The 18668-nt window shown below is 43.7% G+C and overlaps 1 protein-coding gene across 1 annotated transcript in view; it reads left to right on the top strand.

Moving 5' to 3' along the window:
• RNLS (renalase, FAD dependent amine oxidase) overlaps positions 1–17044 on the top strand; it is a 228150-nt gene extending 211106 nt beyond the window's left edge. Inside the window, exon 7 of the mRNA XM_044420601.1 lies at positions 16996–17044. Within this exon, the coding sequence (XP_044276536.1) occupies positions 16996–17004 (9 nt within the window). The 3' untranslated portion in view covers positions 17005–17044. The remainder of the gene's footprint in view (positions 1–16995) is intronic.
• Positions 17045–18668: the final 1624 nt, after the last annotated feature.

The raw sequence follows: 18668 nt of genomic DNA, 5'->3' as shown, positions 1-18668 counted from the left end.
AGAGAGAGAGAGAGAGAGAGAGAGAGAGAGAGAGAGAGAGAGAGAGAAGGGGGTGCTGTACTAAAATAGCAACAAAGGAATATCATTTTACAAATGGTTTTGCTGATAATTATGGGAATTGTAACATGCAGTTGATTTCGAATTTCATTTAGATCAGTGCAACTTCACTATGACTTGCAAATATCATATGATTTGACTCGGCATTGGTGCCCAGGCTGAGCAGGTGCTTGTGAATCATGAAAAAAAGGAAAGGATAATATCTGACTATGCTAATTCACATGTATCGATGCACAAGCAGAAGTTCTGATTAATTAAACTGAAATTTAGTCAATCTCAAGAAAGTGGAAATGGTCACTTAACTTGTGGGCCTCCCTGTCCACTCTGCCCTCCAAGAATTCACTATTAACATCCAACAGGTCTTGCCATTCTCTATTTTTAAACTAGAATGGGACAGGGCAGCCCTTCAAAGAGAGGAGGATCCTTTGGCAGGCCTTCAAATGGCAGCCTGCCCTTGGTAAAGATGGGCAGATGGCCACCCTCTCTTTGGACCTAATCCCATGTGCCACTGTTTAGCTGGACATTAAACAAATGAAGAAATTTGTGAAGAAGAAAATTGGTCCAGATGAAAAAGGACTTAAGTCCACAGTTTATAAAAATCTCAAGAGGGTGTTATAGAAATCTGATTACATAAGATCGTGCTGGGTGCAAACATTTGAAAAAAAAAAGTAACTTCATGGCATTTGAGTTATATTTGAAAATAGACACTGCGTGAGTACCTGCAATATTTGTGCAAACCTAAGACGTCTATACAGGAACTTCTGTCAGCAACATGCAACTTCAATTAAGTGTCAGTCTGAAAAATCAAATTTTAAAAATGGGGATTTACAGAATAAATATGAAGAAGGTTATGAAAGGCAGAATCTTGTTTGCCCCTAGACATGGTCTTTATCCTAGAATATTATCTTCCAAAATGTGTTGCACAATCATGGCAAGCACATTTGATTAGAAAAATTAAATAATATCATCTATTTATTATTGCTTCCAAAGATTTTGGCAAATTACAAAGCTGATAAAACTGAATAATTTGGTATGAGTCAGAAGTCAACAACCATCTGAAAGTTCGAATGACTATGCTCAGTTATTGCATCATTCATTCCGCTGGACTTGGGAATGTTTTGCATCTGCTAGAGTTGCATTTCTTGTTGTTTGTATTGTTGCATTTCCTCATTGGGGCCTGGGTTGCTGGGGTGTGGGGGGCTTCCTGGAACACCTCTGTCCCGAGGCCTGGTCTGGAGGAAGGACAGCTGAGAAGCCAGGCATTTGGCCTTGGCCTGCTCTCTGCTTCTTCTGGCTGCTCTGCTGTGGCTCTGCAGGAAGCCCAGCTTCCAGAATGAGCCTGAGGGAAGGAGGTGCTCGGGGGAACGTGGAAGCAGTGGCAATGGAGTGAGGAATGGCATGATGGCAGAGGAGGTGGTGCAGCTGTGGCGCAGCTGCATCGGTGCTCTCCCACCCCAGATGGTGGGAAGGTTGGTGCCAGAACTGATTAGACCTCTTTGACTTTGGCAACACTTTACCTGCAGACCAATCTCACAGCCATCCATCCCCTTAGGTGGGAGGACGCATTTGTGGGATTCTGTCCCCAGACCACAATAAAGACCAAGGTCCCAAGTACAAGCTCACACAGAGCTACTAGGGAAGGAATCTAGACAGGGCCATGGCAGCCTTCTCTCAAGTTTCTCCATTCATTCTTTGTGGGCCCTGATTGGATTCTTGCCCAGCATTCTAACCAGCTTAGAAGCTGTGCACAAATATCCCGAATCTGATCTGCCGCTCTTGTAGACATTCTCCAGAAATGTACAAACTGTCCTACTTCCCCTTCTTGGTTTGGATCCCTTCCTTCTTTGCCTGTTCATCATTCTTTTCTACAAACCATGTCCCCAGATGCTAAACCATACCATGTGCTAGTAAACATGATAACTGTCCCATTCCTTAGAGTGGGGCCAACATGTCATCCACTAACTCCACTGGGAAAGGGTGAGATAAGGTTGTTCTGGAAATATACCTCTTTTGTTCCCTGGTTGAAACTATTCTCCCATCATTTCACCAGCTGACTTTCTTGGAAGCCTCTGCAGTTTGCTTATCGCCTGTGTTCTTTATATGTTATGATTTGTACCATGGCTATTTTAAAGATACAGAGTTGAGCAAGACTTACCAGACATTTTATGATCTGTTTCTTAGAAAGGTTAACTATTTCTCTGAGAAAATATCCTAATAAAGCAGGAAAAATGTATTGGGATCTCACAGTACTGGATGCATTTGAGGACTCTCTCTCATCCTCAGAAACCCTAGAATGCCCTTCTGTAAGAAGGCATATTGATAGAAAGCTGGAGTAGGGTTTCCCCCACATAATATCAACAGACAATTCTTTGCTAGTTTGCTTTAATTTAGAGAATTCCAAAAAGTCAAGATAACAAGTATAAGATAAGGAAAGAAATCCAATGGACAAACAGGATCCCAAAAAAAACTTGTTCTTCTAGCCCATGATGAGTCAGGCCTTCTTTCTAAAGATCTAGACCGCTGTGGTTTCCACAGTTCCTTATAGAGCAAGTTAATCTGAAAATAGCTTATATTATCAAAAAGTATTTTCAGATACTTTTCCCCAGTTTCCTGCTATGGGCTTGTGTCAGGTGAGTCAAAGGCCTTGTTTCCCTTCAGGTGGAAGTAGCAGTCCCAGGCAGATGTGCAAAGACACTTTCAGCCCATGACAGTCCATGGTTTTAAAGGGGTTCTCCACCCAAGCCCAGCCTTCTTTCCCAGCTATTGATCAGAACCTGCTAACCTACTTAGGGCAGATCAGTACAGGGTCAACTGACCACTGCAGGGCCAAGTAGGAACTTTTCCCCTGTGGACATGATTGGCTGTGGAAAGTCATGTCAGGCTGGGGTGTGTGTTCATCTTGTCTATTCCAAAAAGAGGCACTGAGGACAGGTGGGACAATTGATATAGAAGTGTGGGAAGAGCTGGGCCATACTGAGAACCCAAAGGCAACTTTCTGGTGAAAGGGGATTCCCTGGAATCATGCTTAGGGCTGTGGGATAGGGGGATAGGGAAGGATTGCCTTTGAGGCTTTAAACAGCTCCCTAATTTGGCACCAGGCATTCCGCACCAGGGATGTTGTTTTAAAGATAGATGGGGGCACCACCAAAAAGTCTCTAACCCTAGTTGCCACCCTCTGAGCTTCTTGAGAGTTTGGCACCCAAAGGAAGGCCCCAGAGGCTGAGCATAGTATCCAAGTAGATTGGGGTTGGGCGAGGCACTCCAATGGGTATTGTGGTCCCATACCATCAAGGACTTTATAGGTTAAGACCAACACCTTGAATTGGGTCCACAAACAAACAGGCAACCAGTGCAGGTGGACCAGGACTGGTCTTATGTGTGCAGAGCTCTGGATCCCAGTTATTAATCTGCCTGCTACAGCTTCTGAGCCATCTTCAAGAGCAGCCCCACATACAGTACTGTGCAGAAATCTAATCTAGAGATTACCAGAGCATAGATTACTGAAGCCAGGCTATCCCTGCCTAGGTAGGGGCACAGCTAACACCAGCGGAAGCTAACAGAAGGCACTTCATGCCACCAAGGCCACCTGAGCCTCAAGTGACAAAGATGGGTCAAGAGACACCCCAAGCTATGAGCCTGCTCCTTCAGGGGGAGTGCAACCCTATATAGAACAGGTTGCGTGTGCCCCACCAACAGCATCTCAGCTTTGTCTGGACTGAGTTTCAGTTTGTTAGTGCTCATGCAGTCCATTTCTGAAGCCAGACACTGGTCTGGCACATCCACAGCCTCACCTACCAATGATGAGAAGGAGAAGTAGAACTGTGTGTCATCAGCGTACTGATGGCAGCACACTCCAAAACTCTGGATAACCCCACTGAACTGTTTCATGTAGAAGTGTAAATAGCATGTGGGACAGAACACAGACTCCTGAGAAACTCCATGCTGGAGAATCCACAGGGCTGAACAATATTCACCATGCACCACCTTCTGGAGATGGCCTCCAAGTAGGAGTGGAGCCACTGCAATGCAGTGCCCCCCACTTGTATCTCTGCCAGCTGCTCCAGTAGAGTACTGTGGCTGATGGTATCGAAAGCTGCCAAGAGGTCCAGCAGTATGAAAAGGGTCTCAATCCCCCATCTTGCACCCAGCACATGTCATCATACAGGGTGACCAAGGCTGTTTCTGTGCCAAAAGAAGGCCTGATGTCTGATTGAAATAGATCCAGATAATCAGTTTCTTCCAAGAGTGCCTAGAGTTCTTTGACAACCACATTCTCTAGAATCCTGCTTACGAAAGGAATATTTGCTACCTGCCTGTAGTAGTTCAAATTTTCTGGGTCAAAGAGGATTTCTTGTGAAGTCCTCTCACCACTGACTCTTTAAGGCAGCATGGGACCACTCCCCCTCACTGCCAAATGAGACTGCCAAGCAGAACTTTGGAGAAATTGCATCAGACTTTGAAGCTTGAGGGAGAACAGTCAAGAAATTTGGGTCCCAGAAAGTTTTCTCTTCAATCGTTCCAGTTCTTGGAAGAGGAATAGACAAGGAAAGATAAATACTCCAAGTGAATGCTTGGCTATGAAGGTGATGCTGACATGAGAGATCTGGATTCTGAGACCATGAGCAATACCTCCTGGAAGATGGACTGCTGGCAAGCGATGGGTTGCACCTTACGAGGACTGGAAGGAATGTGTTTGACCACTGCAGGAATACGTTTATCAGGAGGGATTTAAACTGAATCCAACAGAGGAAGGAAAGTACACCTGAGAGTAACAATAGACAAAGGCTTATGCACCACAGCACAGGAAGCAGCTTTAACGATGCCCAACAGTAGTTTTCAAAAAAATGTAGGGAGAAAGCTAGAGTATAAAGCATGTGGTCTTCAATGTCTATACAGTAATGCCCTGAGTATGGAAAACAAACAGTTTTCTTGAACTCTCAGTACAACCTGATAGGTGATATTTGGTGGGATGAGTCCCATGACTGGAATTCAATAACTGAAGGATCTAATCTGTGCAAGAAGAATAGAAGTAACAGAAGGGGCGGTGGAGTTCCACTATATGTTAAAGATGTGTTTGAACCCTAAGCTAGGAGCTTTCTGCTTTGAGTAGCGAGGCCTGAGTGCTTGTCTTAGCTGGCTCCATCAAGCTGTGAAGCGTGTGTGGTGAGGGTTGTTGGAGAAAAGAAAGAAAATCTTCTTCATCCTGTACTGCCTTACAGACTAGACACATATCTGTGGGTTTACACTTGTTACTCTTATTTCCAATTTTCCCCTCGAGTGGTCACACAGAAATTTAGTGATGATTTTTCTGGACTGGTGCTTACTTTGCACCACCGGAAATAAGCTTCGGAAGGCATTTGTATACAATGCATCCTTTAGTGAAAACAGAGTCAAAGCTCAGAGTAAACTCTGAGTAAACTCTCAGAATGAAAGTCTACATGCCATGTTCCCATTAATTCTCTTTCATTTATGCAGTTGGTTATCCTGTTTATAATAGTTTGTAAATAAAAAACCCTTTTATTGTATTTCACTCTTCAAGAGATATAAGAAGCTGGAATAGGCCTAGAACTAAGGATGTTGACCCAGGTATTTGGAACATTCCTTTTTGCTGCTTTCATGATTTAAAAAACGCAACAAAGTACCCCAAATTCCTGCTCCCCAAATGTCCCATACTCCACCGGCAGACTTCTTCGCCCAATGAATTGCATGGCAGCCACTCCAGCCCCTGAAAATGCTACACATCGTCAGGAGGCATTGCAGAATGCGGTGAGTTGTCATGTGTGCGGGGTCAGGGGGAGCCTAGAAAATTTAGCAGAGGACACTTCTGTGAAATGAGCTTTCCATCCTTCCATCCAGAGAAGACAGATCCTGAATCCAACCAAATGGAAAATTCCAGAGAGTTGTCAATGTAATGGGGAAGGGATTAGATTAGTAATTTTTCAACATTTTCAGCTCAGATGTATTGGTTTAATACTCTTAAAGAAGTGCAGTAGTTAAGAGCCAGAACCTCCTTTCAAATTATATCAAAGGAATTGATAAGAAAGGAATATTAGCAGCTGAAAATATTTACCCCATGGCTTTCTGAAGAAGTAGGGGAAGGATCTTAATACCCAAAAGGGTCAGGGAGATTGAAAAAATGTTCTTCCTAGAATTATTTCATCTGATTTAAAGAAGAGTTTCCTCTAAATGCCATTTCAATGATATTTCACTAAGTCATATTTCTTAGACTCATAGAATAATAGAGTTGGAAGGGGTCAGAGAACCATCAGGTCCCACCCCCTGCTCAGTGCAGGGCTCCCAGTTAAACCGTCCCTCTCAGATGGCTGTCCAGTTGCATCTTGAATGCCTCTAGTGCGGTAGAGCCCACAACCTCCCTACATCATTGATTCCATTATCTTAAGGGGCAGGAAATTTTTCCTGATATCTAGCTAGAACCATGCATCCTGTAACCTGAGCTTGTTATTCCATGTGCTGCACTCTGGAGTGACTGAGAAGGATCCTGTCCTTCCTCTTTGTGACAGTCTTTCAGGTGCTTGTAGAGTGCCATCACATCCCCCCTCAGCCTTCTCTTCTTGAGGCTAAGCATGCCCAGTTCTTTCCATGCCTCCTCATACACCTTGTTTCCAGTCCCTGCATCATCCTTGTTGCCCTCCTCTGAACCCTTTCCAGCTGCCTGCATCTTTCTTAAACTGTGGTGCCCAGAACTGGACACAGTACTCCAGATGAGGAATAACCAGGGCTGAGTAAAGGGGAACTAGTACCTCACATGATTTGGAAGTGATACTTTTATTCATGCAGCCTAAAACAGCATTTGCCCTTTTTGCAGACACATCATATTGTTGACTCATTATCAGCTTGTGATCTACAAAAATTCCAAGATCCTTCTCACCTGCAGTATCATTGAGTCAAACTTCCCTCATCTTGTAACAATGCATTTGGTCTCTTTTTCCTAGGTGCAGAACTTGCTATTTGTCCCTAATCACTGCATTGCTTTCAAGGGGTTGCAGATGGACTGTTTTTTCCAGGAACTGATGTTAGACTGATCTAGACTGTAGTTCCCAGGTTCTTCTTCTTTCTTCTTATTTTTCTTGAAGATAAGGACATTTGCCCTTCTGCAGTCATCTGGCACTTCCTGTCCTCCATGATTTCCCCAAAACAATAGACAGTTGTTATGAGGGTTCTTCTACCAGCTCCTTATGACTCCAGGATGGTGTTCATTGGGCCCTGGAGATTTGAACTCATTCAACCCAATGAGATTATCATGGCCATCTGCTTATCAATTATCATGGCCATCTGCTTATCAATTATCATGGCCATCTGCTTATCAATTATCATGGCCATTTGCTTATCAATTATCATGGCCATTTGCTTATCAAACTTGATCTGCCATCCTGCTCCTTCAGCTTGTTCTTCCCCTTCATCAGAAAGGTCATAAATCTTCTTGAGGGAGAAGACCGAGCTGAAGTAGGAATGTATTTCTGCTTTTTCTTTCCCTTATCTTATCATTTTGCCATTCATACTGAATTGTTGAACTCCCATTTCTTTCCTCTGTCTGTCAGTTTGGACATATCTGAAGAAGGATTTAGTGTTGATTTTAGCATCCTTCACTAGCCTTGTTATCACTGCCACTTCTTGGTTGACCTTCAGCCTCTTGTTCAGTGTTGCACGGGGTGACTTGCAGCTCTTCCATGGCAGGCTGCCCGGCGGTTTCATCCTTGCGCAACTTAAAGCAGTCCCACAGTTCCACTGCTTCCACTGGTGCCTTCCAGTTCTTCTGCACCTGACCGTCCCCCTTTTCTGGGGAGCTTCCAACTCATTTCCCTTCCCTCAGGATTCTCCTCTTCTGCCTCAGCTCGCTGTTGCACTTTTCGCTTTGGTACTATTCTTACCTGTTGCAGTTCCACCACTAAAAGAGTCTAAAAACTCTGCATCTTCTTTGATTCTCTGGGGGGTGGGTAGTGCTAGTGTCCTCGCCTTTTCTTCTAGCAGGGCTACCCACTTGCACTTGCTGCATGTGTGGGCCGTGTTGACCCCGGGTGAGGAAACAAGCATTGCACAGACATTGCAGGTCGCCACCACTACGGAGCCGCCTTGATCCATTCTTTCCGCTACCTTTCTGACTGTACCTTTTGGGGCCTGTTGTAATAACCAGTGCTTTTTCCTGTCATCCCTGTCCTACACATTAAATGGGAGTGTGTTACAAGGAAGAAAGCAAAAGGGGGTGTGGGGAGACTAAGTGAAAAAAAGATGAAAGAAGGGGAAAACGTAAGGCACCTCCCACACCGCACTTCTTTGCTGTCCTGGGCACACGCTCTGGTCACTTGCTCCCTGAGAGCTTGGCTGTTGGTATCCCTGAATCCCTAGACCGGTTGGGGCAGCTTCCTCTGATCTGTTCAGCTAGCAGTCAGGAACCAGAATGTCTGTTATCAATATATATAGAGTGAAGAAATCCATCTGAGTCTCATTAAGGGATGGCAGTGCATACAGAATCTGACTACCTTCTGCATCTCTGGGGTTTGAATCATTGGCATATATAATGAAATATGAGAGAGAGCGAGAGTGCGCGAGCGAGCTAGCCTGGAGTGGGATTTTTATATTTTTATTTCATTATGAGTACCATGTCATATAAGGGATACTGTTTCTCTCCTGCATTTCAAGGCTGCCATGTGAGGCTCTTGCCTGGACAAGTGCAGCAAGCTCCACCCAAATCTACCAAGCCAAAATCAAAGTAAGACAAAACAGAAGAGCAACCAGAACACAGATAGATGCCTTTTAGCATGGGATTTGACATCCAAATAGATATTACGTTTTCAGTCCTTTTTTTAGTGTTTGTTATCCCTCTCCACTTGTAATACAGTTTGTTGAATGTGTGGTTTCTGCTGTTTTGCAAATGTGTATAATATGGGCATAGAATCTGTGCAGGTGCTGAGGTACGGAAATAGATGGATTTCTATCTTTCTTATCACAACTTCAAAATTGCTTTTAAATTTTAGGAAATGGAAGTACTGGTAGTAATAGTTGTATTAGAGGGAGGAGGAGGAGGAGGAGGAGGTCATCTTTGTGGACATCTGTTAGAAATTGCCAGGAAAGGAAGTCGCTCTCCAGGTGCTTTGAGCTTCGACTCCCAAGTCCCTAGCAGCATCACCAGTGGTCAGAAGTGATGCAAGTTAAAATCCCAAACACAAAAGATCTAATTTCTGCCAACCTCTCTCTCAACTTGTAGAGCCACCAGGTACAGCAGCCCATGATTCCCCTACCTGCAGGATTGGTAAATCTCATTTTCCCTGCCTATAATTGCAAAAATACAGATGGGAAGAAGATTATCCAGTTCCTCACAGGTCAAATCTGTGACTGGTGGGCTATATTAGTCCTTGTGCAACAGAGCATGTGCTTAATCAGTGGTTTGCTTAATCAGTGGCAGTGGTTTATTTAGATATTGTGCAGTCTGGCCATAATGGTCTAGTGGGAGTCATATCTTTAAGACAGTAAAGTGTACTAGTCCTAATGCAATGTGTTAAGCCAGCCCCACTGTGCTGGAGTACTCTCCTGCTTATTCTGCTGAGAGGGGCCCTGCTTGTCTATCCAAAATCCATGCCCTGATGGCACCACTACCAGTCCACAAGATCCAAACTGGCTATGATATCTAGTTAGAGCCCAGGGACTAAGGGTGCAGTCCTATACATTCTTGACAGAAAAAAGCCTTCAACTCCCAGCATTCTCCAGTGGGCATGGTTGACTGGGGCATGCTGGGAACTGTATGACTTTTCTGGCTAAACCTGCATAGGATTACACTTTTAGTTGCTATTGGAGATCATCCATGGGCTTCAAATATATCAACAATATAGTAGAAGGAATCCCCTTGATTTTAGATTTGACTGGAGGTCACAGAGAACATTTTCATGACCCAAAAGAAAACTCCACCAAGCAACAAAATGTCCAACAACTGTAAATGCCAGATGAGAGGTTTCCATCCTTCTTTCTTTTGTCATTCTCCCTGAGAACTAAACTGGGGCTAAATAGCCTCTTTTAATATCAGCCTGAACTTTTTACCATTTTGGTCTAATAGACGCACTACCCAAGGCCTCATATGGTCTAGAAACAGAGACTCCACGTGCTATTTAAATGCTGCATGCAGTTTCTGACTGCTGTTAACTTTGTCCAGATGCGGGTACTCCGTGTGCCCATGGAAATTAGACAGATCTCTTTCTTTTCAGCTTGTCCAAGAATCTTTGCACTCTGACTCACTCCAAACAAGAAAGAAAAAGAAAGAATGGAAAGAATGTGAGGCAACTGCATTCAGTACATAGTATTTTATTCATACAGGGTCTGCAAAGTGGAAATCCGAGCATGCACATGACAAAAACATGGATATTTTAATGCTTTTAAAAATAATTACCCCAAACAATATATTTCTGGCAATGTAGACAATGCTTAATAACTAAATTATTGATTCATGTTTTATCTCTTGTTTTGAAAATTGATTTTTGTTTTGTTTCAATTTTTGTCCACAATGCTGTGGTCAGCAACCATACCAGTTCCCGTCCCAATTCTGGAGCTGATGTTTGTAACAAATTCAGTTAAATGTGTGGCAACTGCATGTTAATTTGGTATTGGGAGCTAACATTCAGGGATATGCTATGTCATAGCTGTGACACCAATTGGTCTGTGACACCAATGCTGTTTGCAGCCTTTGGGCTGAATCTAGACTTCCCTGCGCTCTCCTTCCCGCAGTAGCCCCCTGAAATACTGCATGCGGTCAAGAGGGCCTGATGAAGAGGGTAAAGAAAGGGAGGAACCTCCAACAATCACACAGAAGAACCTTTCATGAGTGGGGTCCTTCTGCTCATAGACAGCAGGTCCTAGATCCAATCCTTAGTCAGCCTTAGAGTAGATCTATTTAAATCAGTGGACTTATACTACTCATATCTGACTCGGTAGCCAAGTCTGAATCCAATCCATAATCTACCTAGTATAGGTAGATCCCCCGTGTGTTGACACAGTGGGTGTTCAAATGGAAAGGAAGGCAGAGCAAAGAATGCCTCTTTTGATAGTAAGGACTCTTCCATGATCATTGCAGAGAAAAATATGTCAAATATATCAACAGTGTAGTAGAACGAATACTCTTGATTTTAGATTTCATTGGAGATCACAGAATAAAACCTCCCTCTCAGCAACAAAATGAGTTTTGATCATGGATGGTGCATACGCACTTTGGTCTGAGAGAACATACCTGGAAGGAGAGGTCAGAGCACAGATGTTCTGACTAAGAAGTAGGGAAAATGTTAAATACAGCCCACTTTCTTCAGCCAACACAAGAAGCAGCAAACCTCCACACTCGACAGCTGCATTGCATTGACAGTAAAGGCCGGCTGGCCACTCCCTTCCTCTTTAAAGTGATTGCAGGTTAAGGACTGACTAAGGTGCATCCAGACAGAGGGGTTCCAGCACCACTGCTCAAAAGGCATTGTGCTAAGGGATGTCTGAATCAGAAAAACCTCAGCTCACCAAAGTTCTCTGGATCTATCTTGAGGAACATTCCTGCTTGAGCCCATGTCAGATTTCAAGCATTTTTCCACATGAAAATCTGCATATTTTTCCAAATGAATACATCACTTGTGCACATCTCAGAAATGTGTACATTCTTTCCCCATTGAATAAAGGCTTATTTTTTTGCACAGGTCTCCAAACTACACATTTTATGTGCGTGTTTCCAAAGTATGCATACTACCAAATGCAATTTTCTTTTTGATCCACAAATCACACTCTAACTCAGAAATGTGCAGACTGTGAGCACAAGTTGCATCCTGTTTGGCCTGGATGGTGCAAACCGTGCAAATCTTGATCAAAAAGGAACTAAAATGAATTTCCCATGAATCTCTCAGTGGGCTGCAGTTCTGACATTCCCTCCTTAATGGGTTTTTTCAGGAAAAGGAAGGTTGCAAATTGAAGAAGACAATGATTTTAAACAGTAACATTTTAAACATTAAACATTAAACTACCAAACGAATTCTGGAAGTGTAGCCGGCTGAACCAGCAGCTAGTTGAAGCAGCTGAGGTTTTACTGTTCACTGCATATGGTAAGAAGCAAAGGGCAGGTCCTCCCCTCACCTCCCCAAGGAGGACGTTCTGCCATGTAGGTGCTGCAGGTGGGAAGGGCCTGTATCCAAGCACATGCCTGCTGCACTTCAAATAACCCAGAGTGGGACAGAAACACAGCAAGGCTTCCCGAGTTCGTCTGAGCAGGCAAGCATGTTCGTATGGATGGCATGCATCCTTCAGATTTCCGGATGATCCATGATTGTTTGTGGTTTTCCTGGTCAATTTTTGCACAAAGTTTGAAAAACAGGCATGATTCCAAGGGTCAGTGAGGGAGAAGAGTGCCCTCCCACCCAGTATTTCCATTTACTCATTTGTTTCTCCAGCCTTCCATTACAGTGAATGTGTCTATAATGCGCACAACAAAATATTTGTTCATTTCACTTTCATTTCAGTTATTGCATTTCTTTATCACCCAATAGCTAAAGTTCTCTGGTGGAGTTGCGACAATTAAACCCCTGAGAATGCAGTATTATGCATACTATAAATCAGTCTGGCTACAGACATGAGCACAGAAGGGACGCATAGATGCACTCACTGGATTAAAAATCTATCATATGCTATCCAATGCCTGGTGGTAGAGGAAGCTCTTAATATGGCAGCAAAAAGATAACTGTGTTGGCACTGGGTGGGCCTAGTTGGGGAGCTTCTCCACAACTGGGGGGGCCACCACTGAGAAGGCCCTCTCCCTTGTTGCCACCCTGTAAGCCTTCCTCAGAGGAGGCACCAGAAAGGGCCTTAGACGATGAGTGAAAATTGATGCTTGGGAGGGGCACTCCATTGGCGAATGTCCTCCTGGGCCTTTAGCACTCCTCCACTTTGCTGCCTCTTCCATCTAGTGCTTCTGAAGTTGACACCAACAGATTGGCAGACTGCCAGACAAAAATGACAACACTGTACACACAGACATAAACGTGATGTGCCATTATAGTGTGCAGGAACAACTGGGTTAGGGAAAGTACCCATGATACAAGTAGTTGTAGAGGAAGCACCCTCAGAGTAGATTAGTGCCCTCCAGAAGCAGGTTCCACATGCTGCAAGGAAGACACCAAATGGACTGAACAGCAGGAAGATAAATTAGTCACTGCTGAAACCATCAAAAGTCTTGGCAGGGATCAGTGCATACTGACTTGTGATGAGTGCAGCCTGGAAAGTGAAGAAAATCTCAAGGGAACAAAGACTTTCCATAATGAAACTGATATGCACACAAAATGTGAAGTATAGGACTTCTTGGTGCTCCACCGCATGAAAAAGAGAATCTGAGAATGATTAATTCAGCTAAATACAGCAAGTTCACTCACTCTTCAGAACTCTAAAAAGGAAGAACGAGGGCGGTTCCAGCCCAAAGTACTTGTTTATCAAGTTTGTGGTTTAGCTTACAAACAACAAGGCTATAGATACTTCTAATAATGCACGGCACTTACACGGTGCATCAGAGAATGTCTCAAGTCTTCTATGAATGTTAACCTAGTAATCCTGATCATAATCCAGTTGTAAATCAGGGATAGGTTACAATGCAGCAATCCTGAGCTAATAGGAATTTTCCCCTTTGGCATTTCAGATGTTGGCAGATGGCCTCCTGTGAATGATGGGCCTCTGAATAACTGAGGTCTAAACTGGTCTTTTGGCTTACTTTTTACCGAATCTCTCCTTTTGGAATTTCCCTTCTTTGAAATTTTTTATTATTTTCAATTTTATTTATTTATTGATTTATATCCTGCCTTTTTCCTACAAAGGGCTACAGGCAGCTTACATCATTCTCCTCCTCCATCTTCTCCCCACAACAACAACCCTGAGAGGTAGGTTGGGCTGAGAGTCTGTGACTGGCCCAAGGTCACCCAGTTGGCTCCCTGGCCGAGCGGGGACTAGAACCCAGGTCGCCTGAGTCCCAGTCCCGTGCTCTTCACCACTACGCCACACTGGCTCTGCATGTGATCATGCCCTCTTGGACACAGAGGACCAACACCACCTCCAGCACATCCTTCTCTGTCCTTACTTTGGAGGTATGGCATTAACATTCATGACGCTACCTTAAAGGAGTCTGCCCTTTCTGAGATCTTTCATTTGCTTGATACTATAGCATCTTTGAGGTACAAAGTTTGCCGCCTTCAGTATCCCCTTGCCTCTCCTTCATATGGAATTTGCATCATAAAAGTTCTCCCCATTCTACCATATTTCTGTTATGCCCACTAATACAAGCCACACACCTCTTCTCAATTATGACAATGGACTGATGAGGGCTAACAAACTGAAGCTCAATCCAGACCAGACTGAGATGCTGTTAGAGATTGGTTCTTCTGGCCAGATGGAATGAATTCAACCTATTCTGGAGAGAGGGTGCCCTTAAAGGAGTAGAGCTGTGGCTTGGGGGTACTTCTTCAGCAGCCTTCATCACTTGAGGCCCAGGTGTCTTCAGTGGAATGGAATGCCTTCTACTAGCTTCAGCTGGTTGCCCAGCCATGCTGCTATCTGAGCAAGGATAGCCATCTTTCAGTCATCGACACTCTGGTAGTATCTACATTAGATTATTGAAATGCACTTGATATTGGGCTATCTTTGAAGACTGTTCAGAAGCTGACACTTATGCAAAATATGCCAGCAAAATTAGTAATAAGGATCAGAAGGGCTGAACATATAATGCCCTTTTTGTTCCACTGCCTATATGTCTCTGAGAGTCAGGTCCAGAGACAAGACAAGAGCAATAGAGGTACCAGGACTGGAGCAACAGAACTTAGGCAAGACAGAGTCCAAAAACAGTGCTTAATGGAAAGTCTAAATCATAGTCATGGTAGAAGCCAAGGTCAGGAACCTGAAAAATGCATGAGGGCAAAAGAAGGACGTGGTCAGGAACAAGCCAAGTGTCAAGAACCAGGAGTACAAACAGAGGTGCAGGTTTCTTGGACAGGATAGCAGGGCTGGAAACATAGCATGGCAGGATACACAAGACAACTGGAACCAGAGGCAACACAGAAAAGCAGGAAACACAGAAGAACCCAGAGCACGAATGGTCAGTCAAGATGCAGGCAGAGCAGCAAGCAGGAAGACCTGTGCTGTTGAGGTGACAAGGTGAGCCAGGAGCCAACACAAACAAAAATACCTGCACTGCTGAAGCCCATTCTGGGGGGGGTGGGGGGGAGAACTTGCCCTTATATAACTCTTTCCTCAGGACTCCCTGATGACAATCATCAGTAGACTAAGAGCTCCAGCAAGGCCTGGGACTGATCTGGCAAATATGGTGGTGATTGCTCTGGTTCTGGTCACCAGAGCAGTCCAGATCCTGACACTGAGCCCCGTGCAAGGCTCTGGTTTTAGCTCATAAACCCCTACGCAGTTTGGAACCCCAATACCTGACAGAACACCTCTCCCTACCACAAACTATGTGTACACTACAATCGAGAACTGGGAGCTGTCTCTGATTACCACTTCTGAGGGCGCTAGTTGGTGGCAACAAGGAGGAAGACCTTTTAAGTTGCGCCCCCCTCCCCTGTTATTTATATAAGCATTGTCAACTGATTACTAGGTCTCATGATTTATCTTGGGTAAGTTATTGCAGCTTTTAAAAAAGATCTCCATAACTGTATTTCATGTCCTACTGTACTACATTTTTATTGCATCCTTGTTGTATTTTATCTGTTGTCGTGAGCTGCCCAGAGTTTTGGCTATCAGGTGGTATGGAAATATAATTACTAATCCACCATTATTATCTATTAACATCATCTACAATAGATAATAACATCTAAAGCAAACATAGGCGATCTGTGGTCCTCCAGAGAGTTCAGCTGACAACCACCTTGATCCCTCACAACAGCTATGTTGGCTCAGGCTGACAGAAGCTCCACTAAGGCCAACTTGGAGGTCCACGAGTTCCGATTCTGGCTCCGCCCTTCCTCCGGCTTCATCTGATGATGACTCAGAGACCACTCGCCTCCTAGCACTTGTGCTTCACTTCTTATTCCCTTGCTGGATTGCTACTGGGGCCGAGATTTTTCATCAGCCGGGCTCCCCCATCATGCTTTGCGCCTCAAACATGGCAAGGACTAGAAGGGCTGGAGTACATGGGTGCCATTAGGGAAGGTGTGGCGATGAATCCAAAAGACTAGTATGTTATGGGACGAGGGAATGACTACAAAAAATGCCTGCAAAATGCTTCCAAAAAATTCTGCCATTATAAGTACCAAAATTCTACTGTTATAATGATGACACTTGTTTTGCTAATGCCATGAAACTTTGCATCCATAGCCTACTTGAAGAATACAATTGTGTAAAACATCAAACCAATCTGGTACAAGTTACCACAGACTCAGCCAATTACATGTGCTGAAAATGGATACATTTGTCCTTTTCACTCTGAAATGCAGATCAGCAATGGGTCTGGTGACACTCTGAACAGGAATGATAATGATCCAGGTTTTTTTGCTCCCTGAAAGCACATGGCAGAAACGCCTGGTGAAGCTATGCTGGCCTTGCACAATTCAGTTCTGTGGCAAGAATGCTGCCAGCACGTTTCCATTTCTTGAGAGGAATTCTGGTGTTCCTGTCAACCTTCTGGATGTGGGGAAAATAGCAAGCAGCTTGTCAACTGAGACAAGAGTGAGGGAATTTTGAAGGCTAAGGGAACTCTTCTCACTAACTGGCAGATCACTGATGAAGAGAGGAAGGAAACGGGGAAAGGTGCACTGGGTTCCTAGTCAGGCTTACTCAGAAGTAAGTTATTCTGAACATACCAGGATATATCCATGCATCTGTACACATATAGTCAGTTGATGACATGTGCATGTGTTATTTTTTAGTTTGCTTTTTTCCCAGAGTACTGTAATGATACACTTCCTTTCAAAAAAACAGCCAAATTAAGACCAGAACTCAGCCTCACTGAAGTCTCAGCTTTGGGTTTACTACCTTCCTGTCCAAGGTAAGACTAGTAGCCAGTCACTTTAGGCCCTTTCCATTCCTGGCCTCTAAAATTCCCTATTCTGGGAAAGAATGTTAGACTCTTCCTGCCCCCAGAGACAGGGTCTTGCTGAAATGAAAATGCTAGACTGTTGCAGCCTATTCCTGTATTCTCCCAGCTCTATTATTTTATATATATATATATATATATATATATATGCGCGCGCGCATATATGCATATACATACTGGTGTACCATCTCCCAAAGCAGTTTGCCAAATGATACAGCCTCAAGAAAGATGCAACTAAAGAACATTACATCATAAGAACACTTTAAAAGCTAGATAAACCTGCCATTCAGACCAAATATCCTAATAAGTTGGGGTGAGCTAAATATTATTAGGGGAATGAGTTTCAAAATTGGGTTGCTACCACAGAAAAGTTCCATCCTTGTATCTGGTCATCAGGCTCTTGACAGTTTAGCGTTATGTTTTGGTTATCATGTTGGTTCTGGGATGGGATCTACAGCAATTTTGATCCAGAGATCCAGTCCAGTGGAATACTGATCTACATTTGCCCTGGAGATGACATAGGTCATATTTTTAAAAAATGGTCCAGGAAGGCGAAAAGAGTGAACCTACTTTTCTTTTTTCTCTTCTGTCCTGCTGGGCTTTCAGTCCATCAGAAGCTCTGATGTCAGAAATCCCCTTAATTAATGAAAGGATTGCTCAGCAAGTGACATAGGAAGAATATGAAGTTCTTTTAACAATTAATACATTTTTATACAGAAACTTCATAAGCTTTGCATTACAGCTAGCCCAAGGTTCAAGTTCAAGGCAAAGCATAGACAGAGTGACATTGAGAAAAGAAATTTGCAGGACCAATTTTATGTGACTCAGGCGAAAAGATGGACCTAGGCTGGTTGTGGGTGAACAGAAGAGGAAGAAGTTGAACACTGGAGAAAGAGGAATGCAGGCTGCACTTCCAACCATGTGAAGAATGGTACCTTGTTGCAACTGGGCTGCAGGCTTGCTTGGGATTAAGCCTGGTTGAAACCTGCGTGGTTTACTTTTGAGTAAACATGCATAGGATTGCAGTGCTGGACTGGTTTGACTGTACAGTAATCTCTCTTCTCCAGAAAATCCAAAGAACTGAGGCACTGTGAGGCTACAGTGATGATTTCTAATGGAGAACTCGGTCTCAGCACCTCACTGAACCAGAGTTTGAAGAATTCTTTGGTGCAGATAATGACAAAGAAACTTGCATGCAATAAATATCATTTTGTATGTCCAAAGAGTTTTAAAAAGCTATGAGTTACAGTCAAAAAAAATCTCAAAGTCATTCCTATTGCTTCACATCAAAACTTGTGCTGGAATCCAATCCTTTGTTACTTCTGTTGAGATCCCAAAAGTATCTCTCCAGAAAAGTCTTCTCAAGATCCAGCCTGTTTGTTTGTTTTTCCTACAATCCCTGCTTCTTTTCTTGGATTTTTTTTCTCACAAGTGCAACATTTGACTTCATTCTGCAGAACTTGCTTTAATTTGGCTTGAGTGTGGGAGGCTGTAATGGTGATTTTGAAAGGGCAAGGGGCATTTCCTTTTCCATCTGTTATTTTTAATCCACTTGTCA

This window comes from Varanus komodoensis, unplaced genomic scaffold, assembly GCF_004798865.1.
Source record: "Varanus komodoensis strain SLA01 unplaced genomic scaffold, ASM479886v1 scaffold11, whole genome shotgun sequence".
Lineage (NCBI taxonomy): Eukaryota > Metazoa > Chordata > Lepidosauria > Squamata > Varanidae > Varanus > Varanus komodoensis.
Note: the sequence above shows the minus strand (reverse complement) of the source record. Positions and strands in the feature narration are given on the sequence as shown.